This window comes from Poromitra crassiceps (genome assembly GCF_964638095.1).
Source record: "Poromitra crassiceps genome assembly, chromosome: 3".
NCBI classification, from domain to species: domain Eukaryota; kingdom Metazoa; phylum Chordata; class Actinopteri; order Beryciformes; family Melamphaidae; genus Poromitra; species Poromitra crassiceps.
This window is the reverse complement of record NC_139625.1, coordinates 54,720,706-54,732,955: the sequence shown is the minus strand read 5'-3', so window position 1 is coordinate 54,732,955 and position 12,250 is coordinate 54,720,706. Positions and strand designations below refer to the sequence as shown.

Below are 12,250 nucleotides of genomic sequence, written 5' to 3'. Positions count from 1 at the left end.
GAGTACATATGTAAATTAGCCTCTGGCTCTAATCTGGTGTATTTACATTTATTCTAAATGTTCATTAATATGCTCTGTCCCTGTCAAATAAACTATAATATATATATATATATTTTAAATTAGGATATTTTGGAACAGTTTCTAGCCCGGCTCACCGTATACTAGGCTAAATTTGTGCAGTCATGGTAGGCTACTGTCTGTGAGGCACTTGGGATTAAAGTGTATGTACAGGTAGGCCTAGGTATGCTAGAAATGTGCTATTTCTAAATGGTTCTGGCACGGATATCAGCATGACATTCCTCTCCTCCACAATGGAAAACCAAAGCATACTGATATTGTGCCGCACCCATAGTAGGTCCAGCACAGTGCAATGGAAGAACAGCACGGGGTTGTAAATGCGTGGGGTGTTATTTGCTTTGTCACTCTTATTGGGCAATAGATGAGAAAACGTCATTCGACAGACAAAGAGCATGTGTTTTGATACTTAACTTTGTCCAGGATTAGGAGTATGCAGTAAACCAATGCAAGATTATTATGAGGGGTGGAAGTAAGAAAAAATGTACTTCAATACCATGGGGACCTATAGAGTGAGTCACATGGATACATACATAATTATACTGTATGTCAAAAATAGTTGAAATGTATGTTTGAGTCGATTCATTTGTAATTAAACCGGAGCCTTAACTTTCACACAAACCTGGTGTCATTTCCCCCCATTAGTCTACTATCAAGGGAATGAAGAGTACAGTTCTCCATGTAGGCTACAGCTGCTGGCCTGGGATCAGATCCAGATCTGTCTCCTCTGGGACTAAAAACCTGCTCCATTTCCCTCTCGGGTTTCCAGCTCCGCCCTGCCAAAGTCAACGGCAGTAACTACTTTTGGATGTTTTTCAATAAACTATAGCTTAACAATATGTCAATTTTGGAAGTTATTTAAGGGGTAGGGGGAGTCAAATGAACTGCAAAATCAGTGCTGTACAGGCCCTGTGTGGGGCAGCCCACACAATATTTGGGCTTCTTGAGGGCCAACAGTAGGCAATCCACACTTAAAGGGTCACACTGCCGATTTTCAACTGGCTTTGTACCATTACAAAATCAGTAGTATATATACAGTATCCCTGTATCTTTCCTGGACCGAGAGTTTCCCATTCATTCACAGAACTTCCTGCACCAAATGACTCATGACTCATTTGGTGCAGGTAAGAGCAATAATGCGAGAGAGCAATAATACTAGTGATTGTGACGCCATGGCAAATCTGCTCCAAATGACATAATTTGGACCAGGAAGTTCTGTGAATGATCGGGGAGCTCTCGTTCCAGGAAAGATGGAGGGAAGTTAAACATTGTTCATTTGCATATAGATTAACATTATATATTGCAATTTTGTAATGATACAAAGCTGGTTGAAAATCAGGAAAGTGGCCAGGCTGCCTGTGGGCCCGCGCAGGGCTAGCACTGATGCCAATGAGCACATACTCAGGGGCCCTGTGTGGGCAGCCCGCTGGGGGACCTCAGGCCAGCCCTAAGTGGGCCCATACAGGGCCAGTGCAGGCTTGTTTGCTGGGTAAGGTCATGACTAGGGTTACACCGATATGGGTTGTTGAAAAACTGACATAGATGGAAAAAACAGAGCAATGTTTTGTGCAAATTTGACCATTTTCATATATATATATATAAAAAAAAAAAAGTAGTGTTTGGACTGTCCACTCTCCACTAAAAATAAAAAAGCACTATTGATTTTGATTGATTTTACAATATGAAGAACAAAGGTTTGACCTCTCAGCTTAATCATTTATTGCTTTCAGGTTGATGAGAGAGTGCACTGCCTACATGAAGTGTGGGCTGTGTCGGCACACACCCGCACCAGTCCATGAAGATCACAGTGGTGGGAGGCTACAGTAAGCACATCTTCAGAGAGAGAGAGGGACAGAGAGAGGAACCAGAGAATAAAGTGCAAATTTTATTATCGCAATTTCAATTAACTTTGTTGGGTATGATAGAAAACACCAAACACACCTCAGTCCTTTTACTGGGATCAAAGTAGAAAAGTTACATCATTGGGGAAGTCATGCCTAGGGGCGATAGACACGGTTTCACGTTTGATCCTTGTCCTTTCTTGCTTGCTCTGGAGGAGTTTCAGCTAAAAGCCCAAAGCATAAATGAAAGTCTGTGTCAGCAGGTAAGAAAAGCACAACATTGTGACAGTAGTTGTAACATTAGCAGTGTATTATCTCATGGCGTGGAAAAGAAATAGAACAATATTACTGCTGGAACAAATCAGCAATGTCGTCACAGGAATACATTCCAGTTATTAGAATCATATCAACTCATGAGACCTATACCGGCTTAACACCGCGTAACGATATGCGCCTCAAGCGCCTACCGTGTATTCTAGCATAATCTGAAGAGTTTCATTCCTAAATGAAATATCCACCTTCTGAAAAAATTACACCTACTCTTACAAAATAGACCACACAAATGTAAGGGAAAATATGGTACTTTGTAAAGGGACTAAACTTAAAAAAACAAAAACAAAAAAACAATTAATTGATAATTGACCTATGATATTTTGGTCAATGACGAACTTCAGGTAACATTTCTTCATGAACACAGATATGTAGTACTTTGGAATCAAACTCTTCATTTTGTTGGAAAACAAAAAAACAAGTATGTCATGAGTGAAATTAAATTACAGGGAAAACATTCCCCCCTTCTGCATATATAAGTATTCAAAAAGGCTACAATAAATTACTAGAAAATATTACTTTAAAACACGCATGATAATTAAGCACACACCCACCCACATAATATAAAGCATCCCAGTATCAGTGGAAACACTAGAATATGAAAAGACTAAAAAAGGATGCACTTAAGCCATCATGGAACATCTGATAAGTGTTTGATTTGTAACACTCATCACAAGTAAAATGATCATTTGGTTTGCATATATAATATATCCATTTATAACGATTTGTTTATATCCAGCATTTCAAAACCATGCTCTGCTTCACTTCCCCCTTCTTCTCTAGGGGGGCGCTGTAGTGTAGCTGATTGTGACAAGACAATGTCCATAGAGGGATCAATAAAATATCACGATTAATATTAAAAGGCGTTATGTGTAGAAGTTTAACATCAATAAATCATTACCACATTGATTGAGACATTAGTATATGTACTGTAATCAAAAGAAACCATTACTGAGAACTTCCATGTCAGCCTCGACTCTGCATTTCCCATTCTAACAGGGCTTATGGGAAATGTAGTCTTAATGTGGACTGTGGAGAAACACGAGACTAGATCAAAGCTAGTACAAGTTGCATCATCTCCATTCACGCCTATGGATTTTTATTTTATTTTTAACCTTGCAATAGTTCCCGGAAGTAAGGTTCTGGATTAAGCAGCGCTGTAGACAGTGGTGGAAATGGCCAGGTTTTACTCTGGGAACCCTACTTATGCAGGATGGGGGCCCCTGGTAACCTGCTTGTGTGTCATCTGTATTAACTGTAAAAAATTATACACTTATATAATTTATCAAGAGGTGCTTAGGACAGTTGCATGATTTACTGTATTGTGTCCTAGTTACTGTATGTGAAAGAAATGTTGCTGCACTACTTGGTTTCCTTTTCATTCATTTGAAGCGTTTTTTGAAAATTAAGGTTTGTTGGATTTTCTCTCTCCCCGTTTTTTTTTTATCGTGGAAATGTAAACATTGTAAACATTAATACGGCCATAGGATAGGCCATAGGTCAGGATATTATTTCTGAATGCTGCTTTTTTTATTGATTCGAGTCATTATGCCATTACAGCTACGTAAAAACTCTTGATGACACATTGATATTGATGCTGCTTGTTCTGCTTCCAAATACATGTTCTTCTCTGCTCCTTTCATGCTGCCCCCTCTCCACTGCTCTGTTCTCCACTGCATTGCAAGACATTTTTTAAGGGGAACCTGAGGAAGAATGCCATTCCCCCTCGTTCTTGTCGTTGCCTCTCAACGTTTACTCTGGGAACTCCGTTCCAACCCCCCCTTTCCACCACTGGCTTTAGAGTTGCAGCAGAATCGACTGTTTGTGATGTACTTTGAAAGGGTCAGACATTTAAAGAATCAAATTGTATATTATCTGCATTATTTTATGCATTCAAACAGCCCACAACGTACTTCCTGGAACTATCCTTGGAACTAGCTAGAGTGGAGTTCATAGCTACGTGAGTCCCGTGACGATCAAGCATTTTGGACCTCTGTTGGCGCGACTCTCTTCATTGGCTCCGGACTAGACCATACTACTGTTGTGAGATATAGGCAACCAATCAGCTCCAATATGGTCTCACTTGTTAATGGGAATGATACAAAGGCATCACAATTAACTGAATGCATTGATGTTTAAAAATGCCACGCGTAGCACCTTTAATATAAAAATGTAGTGCTCCATGCACTCGACCTAGTCCGTCGCTCCAGTAGCTCTCATGGAAAACCACATCTCCAGCCAGTCAGAAGAGCGCCCTCTGCTCCAGAGGCAGACTGTCCACCAGGCACTTGAGCTGCTCCTCGCCCAGCTTGATCTTGTCCTCCAGCTTGCGCTGCTCGATGATGAGGGCCGACTTCATCTTGACGAAGTGCCGGTAGTCGTCCAGGCTGGTGGCATCCAGGTGGGCCTCCATGATGCCGGACACGAGGCGCTCCCGCCGGTCCAGGTTCTCCTTCAGCTCCTTGGCGTCCTCGTGCTGCCGCATCAGCAGCTTGCGTTTCTCCGTCAGGGTGCGCTGATGGAGGAAGGAGAGAGATGGTAGGCATGAGTCCAACATGATAGTCAGTATGATTTCTTTCTTTCAGATTCCACCCCCCTTTATCCTTGGCCAATTCCCTGTTAGGGTGTCCCGGTTGTTGCTCCATCCCCTCTGCCGATCTGGGGACAGTTGTAGACTAGCACATATTTCTCCGATACATGTGGCGCTTCTTTTCACCTGACAGCAAGGAGTTTCACTGGCAGGACGTAGCGCGTGGGAGGATCACGCTATTCCCCCCAGTTCCCCTCCCTCCCAAACAGGCACCCCGACTGACCACAGGAGGCAGCGACCAGGACACATATCCTTAATCCGGCTTCCCACCCGCAGACACGGCCAATTGTGCCTGTATGGGCGCCCGACCAAGCCGGAGGCAACACGGGGGCTCGAACCTGCGACCGTTGTGTTGGTTGGCAGGGAATCTACCGCTGCACTACCCGGACACCCGGGTCAGTATGATTCAATTAGGCCATATCACTATAGCTGAAGATTGTTCTCAACAACAACAAACACTCAGGGTTCCTGTTGGTCCTGGAATTCCTGGAATATCATGTGATTTACGGAGGATCATTCCAGACAGGGGAAGTCAGAGCATTTGATCAATTTTCTTGGGAAGACAGGGAATTTTACAAATGGGTCACCTTTACAGAAATATACTGTACCAGAATGTATCTCACAACTTGTTTCACATATTAATAGCATTATATGGCGCAATTAGAATGTTGTTACCTTTACAGTATCTTTCATATCGTTTTAATTTTTGTTGGAATAAAAAAACAAAGAAGGAAGAAGGAAAGAAGAAGAAGGAAAAAAAATCTAAGTGAAAATCCGGGGGCATATTGTGCACAGATGCCAGTTATTGGGTGAGGGGTTAGTCCTGTAGGTACTAAGTACTCTAAAAAGATACTTGTGTCTGTAATATAAGATACTTGTAATAAAAAATACCTTTGCAATGCAAGTAGTTACATTTCAAAGTGACAAAGTACTTCGCTAACATTTCTTTAAGGTGGTTGAGCATAGCTGAGTTGTGTGTATCAAAACATCCATCTGGTCTCGTAGAAAAATCTAACTACGCGTTGGTTAGAGTTTTCTCCTGGCGTCTCTGTGACCCCCTGCAGCCTCCGTTAACATCTAATATAAAGTTACATTACATTACATTACGTCATTTGGCAGACGCTTTTATCCAAAGCGACTTACAATAACACATTTGTCAGCAATAGAGCAATCAACTATGGAGCACAGTCTATGACACCTACAACTTCTGAACAGTGGTACAAGTTTAGGTTAGTGGTACAAGTTTAGGTTAGTATTTTTTTTTTTTTTTTTAGAAAGAGAGAGAACGAAGTTAGATCAAGAAGGGCCCAGATGGAGCCTGAAAAGGTGTGTCTTTAGTCTTTTCCGAAAGATCGGCAGTGATTCAGCTGTCCTGACCGAAGGTGGAAGCTTGTTCCACCATTGAGGTGCCAGGGACGAGAAGAGTCGAGATCGGGATGAGCGACTTTTGAGCCCCCGTAGCGAAGGAGGGGCGAGGCGAAGTAAACTTAACTCCTGAAAACGTCTCACATGATGGCTACAAAAAGCGCCTCCCCTCCCGTCGCTCTCCTCCTTTACCTTCTCCTCAGGTGGGGCTTGGTCCTCCAGGCTGTTGAGGGCGTTGTCCACCCGGGCCAGCCGCCCGGACAGTGACAGCAGCAGGCTCACCACCTTGTCCAAGTCGCCCACGAACATGCGGAACTTGTCGAGCTGGCTGGGCTGGCAGAGGCGCATCACCGTGGCCTCCACCTCGCCGCCCAGAGCCTCGTTATCCTCCACGTCCTCCTGGAGACTCTGCCGGGCCTCCCGCAGCACCTCCAGCTTCCTCGCCAGGCTGGAGATCAGCTCCTGCTGCAGAGGGCGAGCAGGACGGAGGGCAGAGGCAGACGAGAGAGAGAGAGAACCGGTAAATAATTGAACAAATGAGAACCCACAAACAACTACGTGGAGCCTGCGTTGTGTCGGTAGTTCTGGCAGCAACCCATGTTAAGGGCTTGCCCAGGGGTGGAGGCGGGATTCGATCCACCGATCTCACGAGCTTTTAAAGTGCACACGCTAACCACAACCCCAAGAGAGCTAGCTCCCTTGGCGGAGCTGGTTAACAGGCCTTCATACTGGAGAGCGAGTTTAACCTGTAAACCTTTTTGTGCATTGTAATCTATTGAGGTGTGCAGGACTCAACAACAATATCATCATCATCATCATCATCATCATCATCATTATTATTATTATTACTACTACTAGAAATTGAGCACTCCTTTCTAGCATCCCTCATTGGCTTGCCCTTGAGGTCTTGCATGCTTCGTTGCTTCTACATGGCCAATTGTGTCTGTAGGAACACCTATCCAAGCTGGAAGTACCGCTGCCGGGGATTGAACCAGGTCTCCGTGGTGGTAAGCGAGTGCTTTTACCTCTACACTACCCACATTTTTTTGTTTTTCATAGATGACTGATTTGGTTTTGGTTCAAAGCTTTATAATGTTAAATTATATAACAGATGCCAAACAAATAATTTTGTTGATGATTATTGAATAAAATTAACTGGTGTAAAAATTGTCTCTTTTAAAGTTGAATGTGGTTCACACTGTCTCAAGTCAGTCATCACCGACTGCTCTAACACCAGTGTGATGATGAGCAAACCTGTATCCAGTCCATGAGAGCGTTACCTTCTTGCTGGCCAGATCCACGTCCAGCTCGTCCTCAGAGTCCTGCTCCTCCAGCTGTTCCTGCATGTCCTTCAGCTTGATCAGGAGCTCTGCTTTGGGAGCCGATGTGTTGTAGTAGGAGGAGCTGGGAACCAGGGAGGCTGCCACACACACACCTTCCTCCTCCCTCCTGACGCGCGCACGCACGTACACACACACACACACACACACACACACACACACACACACGTTTCTACACGTTTTCCTACTTTTTCCAGACGCGACATGTCTGATTTTGAAGAAACTTGGATCTTACATCTTCACATTGCCTTCCAGCTTTTAAACTAATACACTGATTGGCCTAATGCCACCACTGGTTCAATTTTGACCAAAGTGGATGGATGGCCCTCTTTCTGACATTTAAAAAACAACACTATTTGGCTCGATAGGATTGCTATAATTAAGGTCAAAATTTGTAACTCAAACATATTTCTGACTTGTCAACTTGCCAATATGACTAAACTAGGCAACTGCATAAATATGAATTATGATTTATTTTTTTTACACTTTTCTCAATTTCCTGGGGATCCTGGGTTAATATGACTCATCCGGGATGTCCAAAAGTCCTTCTCTCAATCTTTATGGAGCCTTAAAACCATTTCATACCAAGCGTCTTCTCAATTCCAATGCACAGACAGACCAATAAACAGAGCAAGATTGGGTACAGCATGTCTCTTTATGATTGTAGACTAACCAATCTGCCACCATACATTTTGTAACGGTTTGCCAAATGTCATCTTTATTATGATAATCATGGCTATTGCAGTTTCTCTATGGGAGAAGAGTGGGAGTTTAGCACCAGCCAAACAAAGGTTTACAACTACTAAAACAGTCAGGAGATTATTTTCTATTCTTTGACTGATTGAGTCGCGTAATACTAAAACAGTCAGGAGATTATTTTCTATTCTTTGACTAATTCAGTTGTGTAATATCTAATATGTAGCATCATATATAAGTTAAGTTAAGTTAAGTTATCCTTTATTTATCCCCTTGGGGGGAAATTCATCCTCTGCATTTGACCCATCCTCTACTAGGAACCTTCCTAGAACTAGGAGCAGTGGGCAGCCACTGTGCAGCGCCCGGGGACCAACTCCAGTTATTTTGCCAGTACCTTGGTCAGGGGCACTGACAGGAGTATTAACCCTAACATACATGTCTTTCTTTGATGGTGGGAGGAAACCGGAGCACCCGGAGAAAACCCACACAGACACGGGGAGAACATGCAAACTCCACACAGAAAGGACCTGGGACGGACCGGGGTTCGAACCCGGGACCTTCTTGCTGTGAGGCAACAGTGTTAACCACTGAGCCACTCCGTATATGTAACACTTTTATCATAGTGTAATATTGGTGTATTGAAGTCCATCAGCCTCTGTTGCCGGTGGATTAAATGTTTCCTGCCTCAGAAATAAATTGAGGCAAATTAGAGAGCGAGAGACACAGGTTGACTTCCTAAAGAGTGGAAGAGACAAATGTAATGCAACGTTTGACCACCAGAGTGCAGGCTGTGTAAGTCAATGGTAAAGGCTGAATGGGCCGGACTGCTGACCAACATCAAACCTTCAATGCACTCACTCCTGAGAGGGAATGATGAAGGCAAGAGTCTCAGTTTAATGATCAATTTTCCAAACCAAAACTAGAAGGGTGTAAGATAAAAGCTAAAACACCTCAAAGGTGGGAAAGTATATATATATATATATATATATATATATATATATGAATGAACCTGATGAAGCATCTGCGAAACGCGTTGTATCTGTGAGCTGTTGCAAATAAATGCCACCTGAAAAGTTGGTCCAAGTCTGAGGAGTTTGTGCGGTCCACTGGACTCTTAGTCTAGTGTTTGTTTATTTCTGATTCAATATATATATATATATATATATATATATATATATATATATATATATATATATATATATATATATATAGTACAGTATAGTACAGTATGTCTTACATACTGTGAAAACTTAAATAAAGTACACGATTTGAGGGATGAATCAGCCACTAAACTGATAATCATTTCATTAATTTGATTCTCCTGTTATTTCTGCACCTCGATAGGACCATGAGAATCAATTGATCGTTTGAGTCATTTATCTAGTAAATATACCCAAAAGAAATTTGACTGCTGGTCCAACAAATTAAGCAATTTTAAGAATGACTTTGTAATCGTAACATGTAATTGATAAATGTTAAATAATTGATAAATTGATTGATTAGTGATGAAAGTAATCGTTAGTCACAACTCGCAGCCCTACTTTAGTTGTTTTTCAACTATGTTTTTGGCCCAAAATAATAATTCCCACCTTTCATCTGTACCCCTGGGTGACGAGACGGGCAGCCTGGAGCCAATGGAGGCCCACCTGCGCTGGTGGGCCCCCTCCAGGATGTGCTCCTCCTGGGGGAAGAGTCCCTCCATCAAGTCCATGGTGGTCTTCCGGCCGCTCTGGTCCAGGATGTCAGCCAGGGACTTGTCTTTCCCCATGATGTCCCTGGCCAGCTCCTCTCTCTTGGCGTCCTCCTCCGAGCGGCGGGTGTCGGCATCGGTTGCCCCCCGACCCGAATCCGGGGGCTCGTGCTGGGCCCCGGTCCCCTGCCGCGTGTAAGCGCTGAACAGGGAGGAGGAGTTGTGCTCCGGGGAACCGAGGGCGGAGATCTGGGGAGGCTCGACAAGGCCGCACATCACTTGCTCATTTTGAGACAGGTAGGCCCGGCCCTCCCACTCTGAGCTGCTCTCGGCGTGGACAATCTTCACAGGGACTTTCCTCACCAGACCACTCAACTCCATCACTTCATTTTCTGACCTGGATCGGGACAGATGGCAGCATTAGTGCCCCAAACCACACAAACTGACTCGACATTCTTTCATCCATGATACAAAGAAAACTGATGCATGTTTTTCACACCCTGCATAGAAGCAATAAATTGTAGCTCTGTAAACTGCAAACATCTGATCAACCTGTAAATCCAGCAACAAAGACGCTTTATGTAAAATTCAAGAGTTGTAACTTTATAATAGCCATCCCAAAAATGTTTATATAGCTGTCCCCAGTCCCCGTGTCCTCCTCTGCCCCCCCCCCCTGTCCTCCGAGGCTGTGGGGACAGAGGGGAGAGAGGAGGCATGAATTAACCTTCATATTTTAAATTCTACCACCCGTGATCTCATGAAACTCTATATAATAATTTATCATTTGATATTGATAAACTCAAAAATGCATGGTGGTCAAGCTGAAAACAAGGCAGTTTTTCTTAGTTCTTGTCATTTTGGAGATCCAAGCTTTTCAATGGACAGCAGAAAAATACTTCTGTGCCCCAAGAATAAATATTAGAGTAGAGTAGAGAGGAGGGGCTAGGTAAGAATAAATATTAGAGTAGAGTAGAGAGGAGGGGCTAGGTAAGAATAGATATTAGAGTAGAGAGGAGGGGCTAGGTAAGAATACATATTAGAGTAGAGTAGAGAGGAGGGGCTAGGTAAGAATAAATATTAGAGTAGAGTAGAGAGGAGGGGCTAGGTAAGAATACATATTAGAGTAGAGAGGAGGGGCTAGGTAAGAATAAATATTAGAGTAGAGTAGAGAGGAGGGGCTAGGTAAGAATTGATATTAGAGTAGAGTAGAGAGGAGGGGCTAGGTAAGAATAAATATTAGAGTAGAGTAGAGAGGAGGGGCAAGGTAAGAATAAATATTAGAGTAGATTAGAGAGGAGGGGCTAGGTAAGAATAAATATTAGAGTAGAGTAGAGAGGAGGGGCTAGGTAAGAATAAATATTAGAGTAGAGTAGAGAGGAGGGGCTAGGTAAGAATAAATATTAGAGTAGAGAGGAGGGGCTAGGTAAGAATACATATTAGAGTAGAGTAGAGAGGAGGGGCTAGGTAAGAATAAATATTAGAGTAGAGTAGAGAGGAGGGGCTAGGTAAGAATAAATATTAGAGTAGAGAGGAGGGGCTAGGTAAGAATAAATATTAGAGTAGAGTAGAGAGGAGGGGCTAGGTAAGAATAGATATTAGAGTAGAGTAGAGAGGAGGGGCTAGGTAAGAATAAATATTAGAGTATAGTAGAGAGGAGGGGCTAGGTAAGAATAAATATTAGAGTAGAGTAGAGAGGAGGGGCTAGGTAAGAATAAATATTAGAGTAGAGTAGAGAGGAGGGGCTAGTTAAGAATAAATATTAGAGTAGAGTAGAGAGGAGGGGCTAGGTAAGAATAAATATTAGAGTAGAGAGGAGGGGCTAGGTAAGAATACATATTAGAGTAGAGTAGAGAGGAGGGGCTAGGTAAGAATAAATATTAGAGTAGAGTAGAGTAGAGAGGAGGGGCTAGGTAAGAATACATATTAGAGTAGAGTAGAGAGGAGGGGCTAGGTAAGAATAAATATTAGAGTAGAGTAGAGAGGAGGGGCTAGGTAAGAATACATATTAGAGTAGAGAGGAGGGGCTAGGTAAGAATAAATATTAGAGTAGAGTAGAGAGGATGGACTAGGTAAGAATAGATATTAGAGTAGAGAGGAGGGGCTAGGTAAGAATACATATTAGAGTAGAGTAGAGAGGAGGGGCTAGGTAAGAATAAATATTAGAGTAGAGTAGAGAGGAGGGGCTAGGTAAGAATACATATTAGAGTAGAGTAGAGAGGAGGGGCTAGGTAAGAATAAATATTAGAGTAGAGTAGAGAGGAGGGGCTAGGTAAGAATACATATTAGAGTAGAGTAGAGAGGAGGGGCTAGGTAAGAATAAATA

General features: G+C 42.9%; 1 protein-coding gene across 1 annotated transcript in view; it reads right to left on the bottom strand.

The window, feature by feature from the left end:
• Positions 1–4,488: 4,488 nt before the first annotated feature.
• The window catches only part of LOC310773158 (protein Shroom2-like), a gene marked incomplete at both ends in the record, with an annotated part of 43,086 nt that continues 35,324 nt past the window's right edge, over positions 4,489–12,250 (bottom strand). Inside the window, 4 exons of the mRNA XM_083633068.1 lie at positions 4,489–4,761; positions 6,394–6,666; positions 7,482–7,650; positions 9,827–10,324. Coding sequence (XP_083489194.1) covers positions 4,489–4,761; positions 6,394–6,666; positions 7,482–7,650; positions 9,827–10,324 — 1,213 coding nt within the window. The remainder of the gene's footprint in view (positions 4,762–6,393; positions 6,667–7,481; positions 7,651–9,826; positions 10,325–12,250) is intronic.